Here is a 20,514-nt window from a genome sequence, read left to right as displayed (position 1 = left end):
TTCGGCTGTGAATCAAGGTATATTATGTCAAAGTGAACAATCCAATACGTCATAAATTCATAAATAAAATCATGTGTTCCGCAAGCATCCATTTGCTGCTCAATGAATACAACTAGGATAAATATCATTGTTTGTGGCGTTATTTTTAATTTTACTAAATTATATTTATAAATACAATAAACCAATATAAAATTTCTATATAGATAAAATAAATAGGCTACAAGGGAATATTATATTTCTTACAAAATTCGATTGCAGGTTGATGTTGTTTATAAGCGGCTAATTTCATATAATATTCACCCAATTTTTTATCTTGTTTTATAATACCACCAGTAAAATATAAACTAGCGGCATTATACATTCCTATTACTTGACCATTATCAGCAGCTTTAACAAAATACTTTACGGCCTCTTCAATACTCAATGGGACACCTTGACCTTTATATAAACAATTTCCATAACGTAATTGAGATTCTGGATTTTCATCATTTGCATCGGCAACTTCTTTAAACAATTCAGCGGCGATTTTCTCTCTTTCTTCTTGTGAAAGATGAATCTCAGCATAATTATGAGAAATATAATAGGCTTTAAAATATTTTGCTTTTAAATCACCGAGTTTAGCGTAAGCATCAAAACATTTATAAGCCATGTTCAAATTACCATTTTTAGTTTTGTGTTGTTTTGAAGCTTCATCTACTGTCATATAATTAAATGTACTAAAATCCGGTACATGAATCATACATTCTTCTTCATCTTGTGGTGTAAGTGCAAGAGTATCGATACTATCAGCACGTGGGTGATTTTGATATAAATTTTTACCATGATACGAAGAACGAGGTGAAGCTGGTGGCATCCCATAATTTTTATAAAGTTCTTGAAGTGTTGTGAAAATTGCTGCTAATTTAGGTCTATAACTTGGATCATGCTCAACAGCTAAAATGAGGGTGTGAAAGAGATTTTAATTAGAAGAAAAGTTAAAATCTTTTTATTTCAAAATATTTAAAAGAATCATATATAAATTATATAAAACCTTCTTTTGCAACTTCTTGATATTTTTTTGGTAAGCCGCTACCTAAAGAAAATGGTTCCCGATACTTTTGTTTAACAACAAGGTCTGTAATTTTTAAAATATCATTATATTTTTCATATGGAGTTTTTTCTTCGGCAATCTCCCAAAGTAAAATACCAAAACTATAAACTTCACATTTGGTAGTATATTTTACTGTTCTTTGACCTAACATTTCAGGGGCTAAATAACGAACAGCTTCTTGTGTTGCACATTGTTTTCTCGTTTCCTGAGCAAAACTTCTGCTCGATTTAAAATTTGTAATCTTTGCAGTTTCATTAGCAGTGATTAAAATATTCTCCGCTCTTATATCTCTATGAATAATCTAAATAAACAATGATATACTGAGAATTATACAATTTTAAAATTTTAAATTTTATTCATTTACTTACTTCAATAGCTCTTAAGAAATTCAAACCTCTTGCAATATCAACAGCAAATCTCAATTTCTTTTTAACATCAAAATCATACGTACTATAATATTCTCTTAAATTACCAAGTTCCGCCCATTCAGTTACTAAATACCACTTTTCTCCATCACAAGTTAATCCATAAAATTTCAAAATACTATCACAATCTTTTAATTTTTTCAATATGGTAACTTGATTCTTAACACTATTCTTATATTCTTCATTATCTTTTTCATCCGCAACGCATTTAAATGATACTTGTTCACACGTTTTTCCATCAATCCATTTTCTTACCTTATTTCCACGAGTTTCATGCGATTCTTCATAATCATTTATTTTAAGTCGTTCTTCATGAAATAGATTATCAATTTTATCTTGACTTTTTGTATTATTATTTGCAACTAATTGTTCCATGGTACTATTTATCACATTCAATTGAGTGACTGCAACCGCAACATGTTTATTAATATCAGTTATGCCTCCTCCAATTTCATCAAGATATTTTCCAAGATCATCTATATCTTGTCTTAAAGCTTTTTTATCATTTTCAGCTTGATTACGTGAATCAACAGTAATAGCAAAGTTTAAAGTTGCTACATTACTATCAAAATCTCTGCATAATTCTTTAAAATTTTTTTCTATACTTTTGGCTTGAACATATTTTGATAACCCTTTTAATTGACTTACTTCTCCAACAAATTTTTTAATTTGGTTTATATTATTTACTAATCTTTGTAATAATATCAAATTTTTTTGATTAAAAAAACTTTTATTTTGATCTCTGCGAATTTTTAAATTACGTACTGCTGCTTCTGCTGCTGATACTCTATCAATTAAAGCACCACAGATCCTTTTATTATGTTCTGCTGAATGATATAATTCCACTATTTGATCTAATATATTAGTTACTTCCGCTACCAATGGAATAAATTTTGAGAATGGTACTATTACGCTACTCACAGTATCAGTAATTTCAAATGCTATTGTTGCTGCATTTAATGCCATTCCTGCTCCTTCCAGCACATTTTCTGCTACTTTATGTTTACCATCATAATCTGTAACATTTGCCATAATTTATAAATTCCCCCCCCCCCTTTTTTTTTAAAAAAAAAAATATTAAAATATTAAATTATAAAGAAAAAATAATAAAAGAAATTTTTTTTCTTTTTGTTCGAAAGAAAACAATAAATTTTTTTTTTGGATTAACATACATTACATGCTCTTAAATAGGTGTTTACATTGTGTAAAATTTCTGGAATTTACGTATAATGAAGTTGTCCGGTTGACAGCCCTTCCATTTCTTTATTAGGCACCAGATATCGGATGTCAGGACCCCGAAAATATATAGTCACATGTTAACCATATTACGTTGTATATGGTTGCGTAATCACTTTGGTATGGAGTAAAATTTAAAGATTTCGAAAACACGCTAAAGTAACTCTCAAAAATGACACATTTTATTAAAATACCACATTAAATATTTTAATATATAAGGGTTTTACACTTTAAACTGAAATCCTTCTGCAAATATTATTACTTTCTAAAAGTTTTTACATAAAGAGTTAACCGTTAATGTTGGATATACGTTATTGAAAATGGTAAACTTTTTTTATAAATGTAATTAATAAAAAGTATTTATGCTAATTAATTATTTACTTTTAGACTTGATTATTTCGTTCTCGTTTCTCTCGCTAACCTATTATTACGAGTTCGTGCTTGTACGGCAAGTATTGATTAGTTGGTATGTATAATAAATTTTTTTTGGAATTGGTGATAATCAAAATAAAATTTACACTCAAATTGATTTGTAATTCATCATAGGTAATAATCTGGTTTTTTAATATCTGATAGAGCACGGTCAAAACAAGACCAAATAGTGTATGGATTGGAATAGTGATAACCGAGTAAGTAATCCTGCTTTGCTAATGTTCCCTGTTCAGTAATTGAATCAGATGACTTTGTCCACAACTCAATCTTACAATATATTTATTTCGAATATCGCTTATATAGAAGTACGAAGGATACAGTACATTATTACATTACCTCTGATTCATCATGTGATCATGAAGTTATCTAGAATTCTAGATGCGCTCATGCTCTAAGTTACATCTTTGCATCTAGATCTCTATATTCATGATCACTAAAATTATAGTTTCGCGGGTACTTTTTTCATATCAAACATTATTATCAGTCCAGCGGATAAAAAATTTTTTTTTCAATGTTAATTAAAACTAGTTTCATGATTAATTTTGCCAATTGTAGGTATACAAATAGGAACTCGATACTTTTATATTAACTGTTAGATTATTTAATTATCCAAGTTAAAGAGTTTAATTCCATTGTATTTTTGAATTTGCTCTACTTTTTTCCAAATTGTTCTCAGAACTAAACCAATAAACTTTTTCTTTAATTGAAAATTTCGATAAATTTCCTCAATACACTGGTTATTTCAATCTGCGATATAAAAATCTCGTGTTTCCTTTCAAATATAATGTATGAATAATGAAGAATTGGAATCCTGTTCCCGCGTATCTCCATATTCATTTGAAAAACAACTAATAGCGTATATATAAAGATGTTGTATTCTACTTATTCTACGTCATGTTGAGTGTTTCTAAAATATTTTCATTCCGAATGACCAGAATATCGTGTAAATTCTTGAATATATGCTCGCATATAACGTTGAAATCGCCTTTGTTGGCCTAGTTTCAATTACTTCGATCTGACCACGCTTGCAATAATATTCTGGATGGGTGTTCCTTTTTTAACTGTTAAGAAGTCATGTTTATTAAAAAAACTTTGAGTTGTTGTCACAAACGAATTGGAAAATTTGCAGTTTTTATTTTCGTTTAAAAGAAGATTTTAAAGTTAAAATATAAGCATTGAGGATTTTAAGCGATATTATAGAAATAATTAGTACCGATCTTCGATTAAACGATTCTTGATCTAGAATCTTAAATTATAGGAGGAAAAAAACTAATCATTTGCTTTTTTTTTCTAGATATTCAATTGGATTAATCTAATAATCTGAGACATTTCTGAAAACTTTCAATATATGGCGTGATCGAATTAGAAAACGTAAAACATTAATCAATGATGAGACTTAAATGAAAGACTTAAATAAATATTTTTATTACTCTTTTTTTAATAACCAGGTTAAAATAATGAATTTTCATGTTTTCTATAATTCATTACTTCCAAACGTTTACAAGCCTATTTGAACACTATTTCTATTATATGCAACTCTTAATATAAATCATACTGAATAGATTAATTACTCTAAAAATTACTTTAACGTACAAAACCTACAAATAGGAAAAATATATCACTTGATTTTATTTATCCTACGACAAGTTCGCGTATATATAACAATAAACAAACGCTGTATTTCAATGATTTTGTGCCTTAAATTTTAATGTAATTGTATAATATTATTTAATTTCAAGATAAATTTATTTATTTCTTTATAAAATACAAATTATATTTAATACAATATAATTGTTTTAAAAAGGGATAAAAAAAATAAAAGTTTTAAAAAAGAATATTAAAGAAGAATAAAAAAACACTTTACTTAAATTTCAAACAACTTGATGGTTCCCTAGATAAATATAAATAAATTATTATATTTATTGTATAATTAGTATAATTATCACTTTAGTAACATGATCCTATTTATACTTCATTTATACTTCATCGGGCATTATCTACAGGTTCAAGTAATTAGTAGGTTAGGAGAGTCTATCGCGTTATTTCTTCTGTTTACGTAATAGTTCACAAGTGCTGACGCGATCACGCATACTGATGCAGTTTCTTCGGTTATTTCTTTAACTTCCTCGGTTGGCGTGATCTTAAGTTGGCGCAGTTAGAACGATTGGCTCGGTATCTTCAGTTACTTCAGTTATTTCTTGAATTTGCGCGGTATCACTGATTGATATTGAAGAAATTCCTTGAAAGTTGTTTTCAAAAAATGGCCGTTATTCATCAGCATTGATATATTACAATATGTTGTAATCTCCTTCGTTTAATTTTATGTAATTTTCCTAGTAGGTTGTGCATTTGATATTTCAATCTGAGAGAACATTTTATAAAAGATTTGAAAAAACATATATATATATATAAAATGAATCAAAGAATAAGGCCTTAGGATCATTCACATAGAGTTTACAATTTATATTTAGTTCATATTTGTTCTTTATAGATGAATTTTTCTTTTTTGAACGATTTCGGGTAACCCGCGTTTCAAAAAAAACCCGTATACATAATTGCATACCCCTTGAGACCATATGCATAATTTTCAAAATAGTGCATTTAGAGAGGGTGTGCATTTATAGAGGTAAAATAATTAGAGATCATATAAGTTCAGGACCGGACCAGAGGGCGCATTTAGAGAGGGTATACATAGTGGGTGCAATTATGGAGAGTGCAATTATAGAGGTCTGACTGTACATTTATTATTTATAATCTTTTATTAAAGTATATAAATTATAGCAAGTTGCAACACGTATTAAATCTTATTTTTGTCTTCATGAATTGAAATAAATAGAAGATTAAGTTGAATGTGTAAAAAAAAAAAAATAGATCAAATATAAATCCGTCCAGATTATTTCATTGTTAATTAAACCTACTTTTTATTTATTTCCAAAATTTAAATAAACTTTCGATTTATGTAAATAGATATTATTCGACTATTGATCGTACTGTATCTTATATTTAATTATTATTAGTACAATGAAATAGAATTTGTTAATAGAAAAATGTAATAATTATTAAATTATTAAAAGGAATTTTATGTCGTTATTTGACAAATAGTACAGTAATTAGGAATGCTTGTTTATTGACTTAATTGTAGTACATATCGTAATCGAATCAGTTCGGTTAATGCTATACTATGATTAGTTGCAAATTTTGAATTTTCATGCTCTTTCTTATCTCATTTCTACGTACCAGTATTATTTTCCTTTCAAAAATTTTCACGAAAGCTTAATAAATATTTAAAAGTAACTTATGTAAGAAATTGATTTTTAAATTGCGTTTTTTTTTTTGGTTTCATTTTTTTTATATACATACAATATACATGTTTCGTGCAATTATATTATGTAAATAAAAATAATTTTTTTTTTTGAATTTCACGCCTCGTTGTTTGCGAAATTTCATGTGTTTAATTTCTGCATGCATAATTAAATTTTTTCGCAAACCTTGCGTGAATTTGCTCTTGTTCGGTATTGCTGGTAAATTTGGCCAATTTCGTTTATTTAAAATGGGTGTGGGAAGAATTAAGTGCAATGTGAGAAATATACTCTAAATTCAAAGAGTAAGTGGTAAAAAACTCGCGAGTGTTGATTTACATCAAGTATATAATGCTCTGAACAACGGATTACCTAATTGAAGCTCTCTATAAGATTAAAGATACGATTTACCAAAGGGGCCGACTTATCCTTGTCTATTGGTAGCTTGGAAAACGGGAATGCCAAAATCATGCCAGCCAAACTGCCAAAAGAATTGCATTTATGTAAATTTCACAAAGTAGAACTTTTGGGATCAAAAAGATCAGTGTATTGAGATTTGAGACGGATAATGATGGCATTATTCTGCCTGCTCCTTGGTTAACACTATGATGTATCGCTTGATACGCAAACTTGCATTCACATAGTCATTAGGCCCAAATATTATAATAACGATTTTTTTTTTTTGTATCCTATTCCATGACAACAGCTGTCACCTTGAGCAATATTAAAGATTATAAACCTTTTTTAACACGATCAGTAAAATAATAATAAAACGATAATAAACTTGGTTAATTTGACCGGTCATTCAATTAAATTAAAATTATTACCTTTTACCATTATCGGCTTATTTAATGGTATTGGCAGCTTCATCAATTTACAATGAAACCAGTTCTAAGAAGTAAAGAACTTATTTATACTTCTCTACTTCCCAGATTGTAAATTTTGAAAAATTTGAAAATTTGATCAAATAGATCAAAATTGTGAATAAATCCCGGGAATGATTAGTATTTCCCTTTAATTTTGATTAAAAATTAGATATAATCATATAATCAGTAAAAATATCTCTTGATAAATTCGTATAGTTTATTTTCACTGAGTTATGCTCTTACAGCAGAGAAATTTCATGAGTATTGATTATTAATCAAATGTTGATTCACTGATTCACATAAAATATTTATATATATATTACTTATTTAGTTGATTACCCAGGAGTGGATTATACAGGGGGGACTACATATTAGTAATAATACTAGTTAAGGGGGGGAGGAAGATTATTATTATTAGTATGCATAATTGGAATAATGACCAAATTAATTTTTTTTTGTAACAGTAATAACAGTAATAACAGTAATAATCAAACCTTTTTCTTCACTTGATATTCAAATTAGCGAAATTATTTGAGATCGAATAAAAAGTTGGTTTATCCAAGATAGGCAGATAGGCGGATGACATCTTTTATTATTATTTGGATATAATTCGATATATCATGAGTTTATCCACTAATAATTCATAATAATTCATCAATCACTTAATCATGATTACCATAATAATTATCATAAAAAGACGTTTGTTTAATATAATATAAGCGTCTTATTTATCTTATTTAATGATTAAGTAATTCATTAGATGATTTAATCGTCTTTATTTATACAACTTTATTAGGTTAAAAACCTTTGATAAAGTTTACGATATTAGTGGTACTGACTAATATTTCTAATATTTGATTTACCTTTTGACCAACATTCGGAACCTAACTCCAAAAGGTGAAATAAATTATCCGATTTTTTTTTTCGCGTTTTTTTTTTAAAAAAAAATAATAAATAAAATTACCATGAAAAAAATCGAGTGATTTATACATTTTTACTGGGTCATTCGATTTTAATTAATTCGATCTAAGAAATTATTAACAATTATAATTTATAATTTTATATTTATAATTTTGTATTAATGGAAAATTTATAATTTTGTAATGGAAATAAATTTATAATTTTTTTTTATTTACACGTTTTTTTTTTTTTTTTAAAAAAAAAAAACTTTATATAATTTGTACGAAAAAAATAAAATAAAAAAAAAGAATAAAGAAAAAAAGAAACGGGAGAAAAAAAAAAGGAAAAATAACGCATTTTAAAATAACCTTTTTAAATTAAATATTCTTAAGTGATTTTTACATATAATAAATTATTACAAGTTACGAAAAAAAAAGTAGAATTTTAAAATCATTTTTTTTTAAACTTACTTTTTTTTTTATTTTTTTTTTCGTAAGTTTTTTCGTATATTTTTGAAACGAGAATTTTTTTAAAAGAAAAAATAAATATTATACATAGAAAGGGGAAAGTATAAAGGGGAAGAAAAACAAAAGAATTCTTTAGCATGAAACCTTATTCGTTTTGTTCACGCTTTACAGTTAATTATAATGTATGTAAAATAAAAGATACATACACTACCATATGTAAAAATTTAGATAGTATAAATATATATATAAGCGAATTTCTAAAACGCTGGAGAAACAAACATATTTTACAAATCTTAAATGACGTTTAGAAAATAAATTATAAACATCAAAAGAGTAATAAAATTATAGTTTAAGTCTTTTGATTAATTAATTATTATTATTAATTATTTTGTTTTTTTTTTTTGGTTTTTTTTTCCTGATGTCTTCTTACATTAAATATTTAAACAACTTTTCATGGAAATAAATAATTAAGCTGCACCGACCAACTTCCATAAAACAGCTTCATAACAAAACACATATTGTCTCAATGTTTGAACTAAACTTAATCTTTGTTCTCTGAATTTCAATACTACTTTTTGTACAAGGTCCTGACTTACATCATGACCTTGTTCTCGAATATTGTTTAATATAGTTAAACATGAATCAATCGTACAGAACGCTCCTGTTCGACCACACCCAGCTGAACAATGAACTATCATAGGACCAATAGCATGTTGTGATGATTGAGCTGCTTGTAATTGTGTTAAGTTAGCTACCTCTATTAGATTAAGGATATGAATTGGAGAATCGGGAATACCGAAATCAGGCCAACCAAGAAAATGTAATTGTGTGATTTCACGAGCTGGAATTTCTGGATGATTTAAATTGGTTAACTTGAATTTTCGAGTAACGATCGTATTATTGTTATTTTCCACTGAACAATGTGAAGTTTCCGAAATGAACTTAAGTTCAATAGGACCAAATTTAGCGGAATTAATTTTGCATTGAGACCAATAACGATGACATTGGATTCTCCCTGCTTCCTCCTCTTTGGTTAACATTACGATCACTTGAGAATTCTGTTCCCATACAATCTTCCAGAAATCTTCATATGTAGCTGGCAAAGGACCTTGAGTTGCAATGTAACGTTTATCACATCCTTCAGCTTGAACAAAACTTGCGTTTACATAATCACAATCTCCTTCTTTACAATCATTTATTTTAACTCTAGTATGATCATAAGGCCAAATATTATTATAACGATTTTTTGTACCCTTTTCCATTCCAGCCGATATACTGAAAGGACAATCAGCTGTCACTTGATTCGAATTTTGTAACATTAAAGATTGTAATCGTCTTTGTTCAGTACGTTCAATTTCCTATTTTTATATATATAATAAAAAGAATTTTATTAATTTGATGAATAATTTGACGGATAATTTGATGGGTAATTATTAAACTCTTATTATTTACCTGAAATGCTTCAGCTAATTTCATTTTACCACCATCATCTTTGATAAGTTCCCTCATGAAAGCTGGTATTTGAGATTTATCAAACGTAATACCTTCAGGAAGACGAATAGGTATTGTTTCCGTTATACCAGAACTTAATTCAATATTTTGTCGAATATTTGAGAAAAATGGATTAACACCAGATAATTCAATAATAGGGGTTGGACAAGTGAAAGGTCCTGGTTTACGACTCATTAAAGATCTTCTACGAGGAAAAGTACTAGGTACCGTTCCTGTACCATTTACAACACTCTTTTCACATAAATCCGCATATTGATTAAAAAAAGCTGTAAACCCACCTAGTAAAAAAAAAGTAGACATCACGTGGTTAAAATGTAATTCCGCAGTAATAAAAAAAAGAGAGAAAAAAAAATTTTTTTTTTCTAACCTTTCAAGTATCCAATCTTTGCTTTACAATTTGGTGACTTGAATTTTTTACAAAGATGAAATAATGGACAATTTTCCGATAATGAAGAAGTTTCATTATCATATAAAATAATGTTTTCATATTTAGGCCATTCCTTGAAAATATCTTTATCAGCCTCACCAACCAAAGTATCAGTAATCTTATCGGCAGAAAAAGAACCTCTTTTTAATAAAGTACTTGGAACACAAATATTTAAAGAGGATTTAATATGATTTGTCGTAAACATAGAAAAAGATCTTAAATCAAGTAACAAGACCAAATTTTTAGAAGGATTCTTGATTAAAGAAGCAAGGGAATCAGAAGAATATTCTTCAAATGAAGTAGTGACAGGGGTTAAAGGGGATAAACCAGGCATCGAATATGGTTTACCTTTGGAAGGAGGCAAACTTGAAGGTTTATAAGATTGTCTTCGTTGAAGAGTAGGAACTTTTTGATTGAAAGGTACTTGACTTATTTTAAAATTAGAATTATTAACACTATTTTTAATATTTAAATTAAATTGAAATTGTTGTTCACTATTTGTATGCCTTAAACCATGCATTTGTTGTTGTAATTTTTCAAAGAATGGAGTTGATTCACAATCGAAAAAAGGAGTTTGAGCGGGAGAAGCAGGTTTGGTAACATCATAAAAAGGAGTTTGAGAAGGAGATGATTTTGGTTTTATATCAAAATAACCTGGTGAATGTGGTTTGTCGGATGCGGGTGTGGCCATAAAAGAACCAGGCATTAAATTAAAATATGATGATTGATCATTATTAACTTCTAATTTCGGGGAACTACAAACGATACTCATAATGATTTTTTTGAAATGGAAGTTGTTCTTTCTTTTTTTGAGAATATAACCTTCTTTAAAGATTAAGAAAGTGTTTTTTGCTTCAACACGAAGGTAAAATAACTTTTTTCTAATATAAAATCGTGCTTTGTAAAAAAAAAAATAGTATATTATTAGAGAAAGAAAAGGTTTGTCTTTTATACTATTAAAATAAAAATAAAGAAAAATAATAATAAAAAATAATAATAATAAAACTGGATGATAAGGTTTTAAACCGAGAACTCGAAGAAAAAAAAAATTTAAAAATTTTTTTCTATATACAATAAAGATACCGGGAACAACATAGAAAAAAAAAGCAAGGGGGGACTAACGAATATATATATATATATTTTTATCCTAATAAACTTGATGATGATATATTAATACTATTTAAGCTTATAATAATATGAATATAGCGTCACCCTTTTGTCATGAACTAAAAAAAAGTATATATATATATATATATATATATTATAATTAAAAAAAAGATACTTGTACTAAAAGATAGGTAAAGGAAACAAAATACATATATATATAAGAATATTTGCCGCAATTCTTTTTTTTGTACTTATTCAAATCAATCAAATAATTTTATAATTTATATAATAACTCTGCAATACACCAAATATGGCTTCGGAGTAGTTATTGCTTAATAAGCATGAAGAGTTTTCCGGTCGATTTATAATGAGGAAAAAAGGCGTTTAGAGAGAGAAATATATAAATTTGTATAGGAAAAAAAAAGAATATATATTAAAGAATGATTCAATACATAGAATAAAAAAATATTAATAATAAAATAAAAAAAAAAATAGTAATAAAATGATTTATAAAAAGAATATATTTTTTTTTTATTCGAGGTAAAAAAAAAAATAAATCGAATTGAAATATTTTTTTTTTTTTTTTTTTTGAAAAGAAAAATTTATGCCTAGTTATTTATAAAGGAAAAAATTTTTTTAGAATATAAATATATCACATATTGTTTGGAATTTTTTTTTATTGTACAAAATATAAAAAGATTTTTTGTTTGTTTATATCTTCTGTTGCACAATTCATTAAAAAAAAAAAAATTAAAACGAAAATTCAAAATCGTGTACCATATAATAATTATATCAAAAAGTTCTCGGCCCTTCTAAAATAAAACGGCCATAGATTGATCCGACCATGTGTAAAAATTTATGACGAAATGGCTTACCTCCTAAAGTGAGGACATTTTTAGTATAGTAAAATTATTGGCGCGAATCAATAATCAAATAATAAAGGGGGGTTGAGCGGAGAAAGCCATTTTTAAATCACATCTTGTGATTGATTGATAATGATAGTGAAATAAGTTAGTTTTCTAAACATGCATTATTATGTTACCATTGATATCTTCTTTTTTTTTATTATTTTACATAATCTCTGTTTAAACTATAAAGGATAAATTGAAAAAAAAAACTGACGAAACTTTATGTGATAATTGTTATGTAGTACAAATTATGATATTTATGATATTTATGACAATTAATGATAATAATGATATTAGTGATATTGAAAGATATTGAATTGATTGAAGATATTGAAGATATTGATGATATTTATGACAATTATGATATTAAAAGATATTAAAGATATTGATGATATTGATAATATTTATGACAATAATATTATCAATATCATCATCATTATTAATATCATAAAATGGATGATATGGTGATATTAAAAAGTTTCCATGGAATTTAAGTGGTTTTCTTTAATTGTAGTGCAAGATATAAAAAGGAAGAAATTTATTTTTTTTTCATGTGAATTAAATGATCAAATTTTATCTCTTTTTTTTAAATAAATTTAAATAAATTTATTAGACATTTATTGACATTTATCGACATTTATCGACATTATCGACATTTATTGACACCAAAAAAATATAAATGTATATTTTCATCCCTTTTTAATTTTAGAAATCCTTTATTTGTAATACTGAACATGGTTTTAACGCGTTTCTTTTTTTCTTTTAAAAAAAATTAATTTTTAATTCAAAAAACAAAAAAAAAATCAATTTGATAATCTTTTTTTGATTTTTACTCTTTTTTAACAAGAGATTTATTTTATCGGGAAATCCCGTCTTTTTTTTATTATTATTTAAAGAGAAAACAAAAACGTATCATGATATCAATAAAATGATTCAAATTAATAAACTTTTGCCAAAAAAGAAATCGTAACGATTTACGCCGAAAAAAATATCATCAAATGTTGGCTGATTAATAATCAATTAAAAGTGAAAAAGGGTCGAAACGGAATATTTTCTTTCTACGACAAAGAATCTTTTTTTTTTTAGGTGTTACATTTTTTTTATCGAACCATGTCTTTTTGTCTTTTTTCAGATCACAATGATCAACGTGTGATACTGTGATAATTCAAAACAATGATCTACATAAATAAATGACGTGAATGTAGGACCCGTGGAATTTCGGTACGATGACATCATTGTCACTATTTAAAAATGGAAATAAAAAACGCCAGTATAATTAATACATTTGAGGTCTCAGAAATACAATGACATTTATATAAATTTATTATATTTTATACAATAATTTATTATATATTATATAAATATATATAATAATAATAATTATAATTCTTTTTTATCACAAATATATTTTATATTTAAACAAATGACTAATTATTTTGGCTTGTTACTCCAAATAAGCGTGGCTTTCTGCGTCTATGAATAGACAAATTGTTTTAAATATACTATGACTTCATCCACTCATCATATTTTAAATAACAATACCACAATAACAAGTATAACAAGTAATACTACCGTACTATAACACTATAACAATTTTCAAAACCCCTTAATGATCAGAAAAAAAATTTAATTTTTCCGCCACTTTTGTAAACATGCAGACCAAAAATTCCATCAAAAAAAGGATTACTAAACCTTGTGTAAACATACCCGATCCAACTAAATAGAGTGAAGAAACGGTAAACAACAATATTATCCGCTTAAAAAACCGGTCCGGGTATTAAGATCCGGGTCAATTTCTAGATAACTGATAAGGTCGTCAATATTACTTTTGGAGAAAAATATTTCCGTATTATGATATTGTTGTATTGTATACTATAGTTATTCTTTTTTTTTTCAAACCTCCTTATCTTTTACATTTTTCTAAATGGTCAGGAGAAGAAGAGTATCAGGAGATTATTAATTTAAAATGTCAAAAAATGTCAAACACGCGAATAACAAATGTAACCAATAGATCTCTTTTTTTTATAAAGAAAACAAACATTTAATAAAATTCAATGACCTCTTTTTTGTCTTTTTGTAGCGGTGTATGGAACGCGCAATAGGGCAAACACAAAAAAACATTTACTTTATTGGATTGTGAGAAAAAAAAATTCAAAAATTTTTTTGGTAACACAAGCTGTCATATAAACAATATTACCTGACATGGTAATAAATAATCAAGGATTAAAAATTGTTCTTTACTGACTCGAGGCCTTTCGCATGCCAAGAAATTCACAAATTATAATGTGGCGAATTTTGATATCATGCATTTCAATCCTCTTTAGTCCTTTTTTTTTTTTACATTGTGTTAAAAAACGCACGGTGTGTTAAAAACGCACGGTCAGTAAAAAAAAAAAAACATATAAATATCAACGGTTAACTTGTAAAGGGGATGAAAAAAAAAAAAAGGGATATGTTGTTCTAATGTACCCGTTGTGTTACCAACAAATGTAATTTATTGGTTAATTTCAATTAGTTCGTGGGTTCCTCCCAGTTTGCATATAATTAATTAATTAAATATTCTATTCGGAATATCATCCTATTAAAGTAAGAAGTGAAGAAGGAATAAGGGGAGATTTAATCTACAAAGCATTTAATGTGGAGATTTTATGAGGGGGAGAGATTTTCAAAAAAGAAAATAAATTATAAACTCTATTAAAGAACCCTTTTTATGGTAATTGAATACAATGAGTATAAAATTAACCAGGTATATTTTTTTTATACACGATAAATTTTTTTTACACACGATAAAAAAAAAAACGCAAAACGTAAGACGCATACATATACCTTACATTTTTTAAATAATAAACCTTTTGGATTTTTTTTTTAAAAGTCGAAATGGCGTAAAATAGCGTTATATAACGCAATATTCAAACTTGTAACTTTTTTTGGATTAGTTTATAAAAAAACTTTAAAAAAATGTGATTAATTATATCATCATATGAAATCATTCGTTAGTGTTTCATATGTAACTTATTACAATCATACCATAAAATTAATTTTTTCGTAAGGAAATTCATTCAAAAAAAAAAAATATATATATGTAAATTTGTGTATGTATTAATTAATTTTTTTTTTTTAAATAATGAATTTCCATTTTGGTAATTTTAATAAGAGTTACACAAAAAGACAAATTATTTCATTTCTCCCTCCCGTAAAAATAAATAAATTTAAAAAGAAATTCAAAAAGTATTAGTAAATTCTTTTTTAACGGGGAAGTAACCGGCAAAACTAATAATTTCTTCGTGTTACCAGAATAACCAGATGTTTCAAGTAGGAATTTACTATTATTGGTCTAGATAATAAGTAAATTCACGTGACATCATGTAACACGAACGAATTATTTGACGACATGTAACACGAAACAATTTATCTTGACGAATAAATTAGTTTAAATTAAAAAAGGTATTTTAATTATAGTAATGCCATTGTAAAATATATAATCATATACGCGTTTCATCTAAAAAAAGATGACGAAAATTAAATACGTTTGGGTTGGGCTGAAATCCAAGCGGAAACTTTTTATATAATAAACTCCGAATTCCGAAAGCCTTCTTCTTTGTGGTCACTTTATTCGTACATGAAAAAAAAACATTTTCATTTCAATAACAGTTTAGTCAAAACAAACCATCCAATTATAATCTTGTATAACATTGTAAATGTTGTAAATGTTGTAAATGTTGTTGTAATATGTATTACAATTTTCATTTTGTAACTAATAATCATTTAGATTTTATGCACGTTTTTTTTCCCTGTGTAAGAAAAAAATAATTTTTTTTTTATTAAATGAATACTTATCTGGTATATATGATGTATGTATCACACGCATAATAACGTAACTTTTTTTAACAAAATGATTTTTTTTGATTTTTTCTTATTTAGGAAATTTTAAATCCTGGAGTTTTTTTTTATAAAAGATATTAAGATATTGCACGTGATAAATTAAGCAAGTTGACTGGAATTTGCAGATCAATTGTGGAAATTCCGATTTTCAAATGTTTAAAATAATGGGTCAAAATGTTTCGGTAAGTCGACTCCTTAATCTTTATGTTTTTTTTTTTACCCAAATTTTGGAATTCAATACTTTATTACTGTGTGACTGACTTATATTCGTACCTTGTGAACCCCCAAATCCAAGGGAATTTTAATTAAAAAAACCCGATTTTTAACGATAAATATTATGTCGTGTGAATAAACAAATCTTCACTTCATTATAAAATATATAATTATGGATTTCTAATGTAACAAAAAAAAACATTTTTTTTTTTTATAAATAAACAAATAAAATAAATATATATATATAATATCTTTTTTATCTTTTTTGAAAAATAATAAAAATGTTACGGAATATAGTTTCAATTTTTTCATTGAAGGAATCCAATTTGCATTATTGTTTACTACTTATTAAGTATGCTTAAAAAATTACAGATTAACATCCTTTTTTTCCTTATCAAAAATTATTTTTTTACATTAACTGTCATTTCGCATTAATGTGATTATTATTAAAAAGAGATGCAAATGCAATTACATTACATTATGATAATAAAAATATAATAATTACAATAAATGAATCATGTGATCAACGTTGTTAGGTAAATAAGTAAAACGCGAATAAAATAATAATATGTATTTACTTTACGTAATTATATTACGTACGTAATTATGTAATGTTTAGGTTGGAATTGTTTCAGTTTTATATATTTTTAAAAGAAATGTATTTATATGTTTTTGTGATGTTTTTATTGTTTTATGTTTTTTTTGTTTTTCTTTTCTGTCGTGATAAATTATTTTAATTAAAAATAATACGCGTAAATATCCGTTGTTTATCATGTTTATTTTATGATGTCAAAACGTTTCTATATTTAGAACTATTAAATGAAAAAAACGTTTGTTGACTTTGTGACTTTGTGACTTTTTTTAATGAGATTTTTAAGAAATGTCACGTGATTTCTCTTTCTTTTTTGAAAAAATGCAAAAATAACAATAAATATAATTTATATAAAATCAAAAAAGGTATTATTAATTGATGGAATTATTTAAATTATTGAACGGATTAAAAAAATTTTTAATACGTTTGATAATTTTTAATACGTTTGATAATTTTTAAAATTTTTTATTAACTTTACTTGTTAACTTGTTAAAAAAGTTATTAAACGAACTTCCATAACATGTGTAAAACATGTAAAACAGGCCAATTATTTGTACCATGATAGTATGTCTTAATTCCAGCCAAAATTTGATACAGATCACTAAATGATATAAATGATATAAATGATATAAATGATATCTAAAATGATATCTAGAATGACATCTAAATCTAAATGATATATATGATATATCTACATCATAAATCATAAATGATAAAATGATATCTATATACTAAATGAAATCTACATATAAAATGACAAATTTTAATTGTTGCGATCAAAAAATGTTTTATCATAATTTATAATTTATCGTTTAAATTTACGTTAAATTTACGTTAAAAATTTACGTTAAAAATTTACGTTAAAAATTTACGTTAAAAATTTACGTTAAAAATTTACGTTAAAAATTTACGTTAAAAATTTACGTTAAAATTCCACCTCACAATACTCCCATAGTCCCATGTTAAACGCATGAAATATCACGTGATAAATTCAAAAAAATCCTCTTAATTATGTAATTTCGTAATTTCCGTAATTTCCGTAAATTATGGAATCTTTTTTTTCTCGTATTAAAAAAAAATCAAAATACAAAAAATTTTTTAATTATTATAGGAAAGGATCGGAGGTTTAAAAAAAACATCTCGAGTTTTTGTTGGTCTCGGCATTGTCCATTGTTTTGACCCGGCATCTTTTAATTAAGTTACACATTTTTACCTTTTCTCAAATAAAAAATGGAAAAGTGGCATATATTACTAAGGATATTCAAAAACTATAATTTTTTTTTGGAAATTTTTTGGGAGTTGTATACAATTTACCATACACTAATTCATTCATTAAATCCTTTCATTGAATTTTTTTTTTTTAAAAAAAAATAAAAAATATTATTCCGCAAATAATGGCATAATGGCAAATGGTAATGAAAAAAATTTGATATTTTTTTTTTTTGTATCATGCAGGGTCCATTTGACAGTTTTGTTATGCGCACGCGATTAGATGATCTTGCTTTTTTATTTCTCTTACATGTTTGATAACAAGTTTTTTGAGTTTTTTTTTCTTTCTTATCGGTTTGTAACGTATAATATTTTTAATTCGATTAATTGTTTCATTTTGCCAAAAAAAAAAATGATTTTTTTATTATAAACCTAATATTATATACTAGATGATTTACATTAATATACAGAAGTTTTTTTTTGAAAAAAATATAATTAATTGTTAAAAGAAAAAAAAATTTTTTTTATTTTTATTTTTTTTCATTTTTTATTTCATTTTTTTTTTGCGTTATCTCACATATTATAGGAGGAAGTTTTGAAAAAAAAAAATTTTTCATTTTTTTTTTTTGATATACATATATATTTTTCTTTTTTTTTTTGATATACATATACATATACATATACATATATATATGGAAAAAAAATATGTCGGAGAAAGATTATGTAATTTGACAAATGAAGCGGCAAACTTCCAATTTTTGTTTTAATGCATTATCATACTTTCAAAGCAAACAATAATTAACGAAATTATTGTTAAAAAAAAAAAAAAACAAACCATTATACCATTATAATTATTTTAATTATCCTTAATAATAAAATTTATTTTTTATTAATTTTTTTTTTTTACGAGAAATTTTTCCCGCGTTTTCTTTCTTTCTTTCTTTGACATTTTTTTTTCTTTTTTTTTTAAAAAAAAAGAAGCAATTAAAATAATTAAAATAATTAAATGTAAAAAAAATGGATATTATGGTTTATATGACACAATCAAATGTAAGGTTGAATGTATGGCGCTTTTTTTTTTTTCAAAAGAAAGAAACAACTCACATGAATTTTTTTTTCTCGTTTATTTGTAAATAAAAGGAAAAAAAAATTTTTTTTTCCTTTTTTTGTAAAATTTCGCCTAACTTTAAAAAAAAAAAGATTGTTTTCTTTCTTTTTTCTTTTTTTTCTGGCGATTGATAAAAAAAAAAATAAAATAAATAAATAAAATTAACGTTATATTCGGATTAAATTTAAACCAAAATTAAGTTTTTGATAAAATAATGCACACCAGCCCATTAAATGAATGTATGGACAAAAAAGAAACGGGTCTTTGTTTATAAAAAAAAAATTTTTTTTTTTTACATGATGCCCATGATACCTCTTTTTTAACTTGTTTGAATTGTTTTTTTTTTTCCTTCTTTCTTTCTTTCTTTACAGATTATTCTGTTTTATTGTAAGAATGAATGAATTCACATGCAAGGTGAAAAGAAACAAAGAAATTAAAACAAAACAAAATAATAATAATAATAAATAATAAAAAATTACATATTATATTCTTTGAGAGTTTTTATTAAATCATTATGAATGTTTTTTCTTTTGCATCGGGATTACGCCGCAGCAAGTACGTCGTACGGTCAAAAAAAAAAAATAAATAAATTTATTTACGTATTATCAAATAATCCTATTTTACATTAAAAAAACACACATGTTTCCTTGGCTGAATATTTATTTTAGATTATGTTCACTTAAAAAAGAAATAGAATTGTTTTGTTGAATTCTTATTTGATATCTTTTCAATAAACTCAAAAACTGGCATATAAACAAACATTTGTTACATATTTTTTTTTTTTTTCTGCGATATGATATATCATGTTGCATATATCGATAGCCCTTTTTCATCTTTTTTA

General features: G+C 25.5%; 2 protein-coding genes across 2 annotated transcripts; both read right to left on the bottom strand.

Moving 5' to 3' along the window:
• Window positions 1-107: 107 nt before the first annotated feature.
• Window positions 108-2,644, bottom strand: OCT59_023059 (uncharacterized protein). The gene is made up of 3 exons (XM_025321008.2): window positions 1,459-2,644; window positions 1,031-1,391; window positions 108-933 (listed from the first exon to the last, which is right to left on the bottom strand). Exons 1-3 carry the CDS (start codon window positions 2,545-2,547, stop codon window positions 218-220), a joined length of 2,166 nt encoding a protein of 721 aa, XP_025169979.2. The 5' UTR covers window positions 2,548-2,644; the 3' UTR covers window positions 108-217.
• A 6,020-nt stretch (window positions 2,645-8,664) lies between these two features.
• Window positions 8,665-11,426, bottom strand: OCT59_023058 (uncharacterized protein; the record flags this gene model as incomplete). Its single annotated transcript, XM_025309529.2, has 3 exons — window positions 8,665-10,073; window positions 10,168-10,505; window positions 10,595-11,426. 3 exons carry the CDS (start codon window positions 11,424-11,426, stop codon window positions 9,183-9,185), a joined length of 2,061 nt encoding a protein of 686 aa, XP_025169977.2. The 3' UTR covers window positions 8,665-9,182.
• Between the last annotated feature and the right edge of the window lie 9,088 nt (window positions 11,427-20,514).

Source organism: Rhizophagus irregularis, chromosome 32 (assembly GCF_026210795.1).
Source record: "Rhizophagus irregularis chromosome 32, complete sequence".
In the NCBI taxonomy this organism is placed as follows: Eukaryota; Fungi; Glomeromycota; class Glomeromycetes; order Glomerales; family Glomeraceae; genus Rhizophagus; species Rhizophagus irregularis.
This window is presented reverse-complemented; position numbering and strand designations above follow the sequence as displayed.

What these genes read in the sequence shown, in the direction of transcription:
- OCT59_023059 (XM_025321008.2), bottom strand. Translation starts at nt 2,547, where the DNA reads ATGGCAAATGTTACAGATTATGATGGTAAACATAAAGTAGCAGAAAAT. An exon ending in ATTTCTTAAGAGCTATTGAA is followed by an intron (nt 1,392 to 1,458) that starts GTAAGTAAATGA and finishes TTGTTTATTTAG; the next exon opens with ATTATTCATAGAGATATAAG. An exon ending in TCAAGAAGTTGCAAAAGAAG is followed by an intron (nt 934 to 1,030) that starts GTTTTATATAAT and finishes CCCTCATTTTAG; the next exon opens with CTGTTGAGCATGATCCAAGT.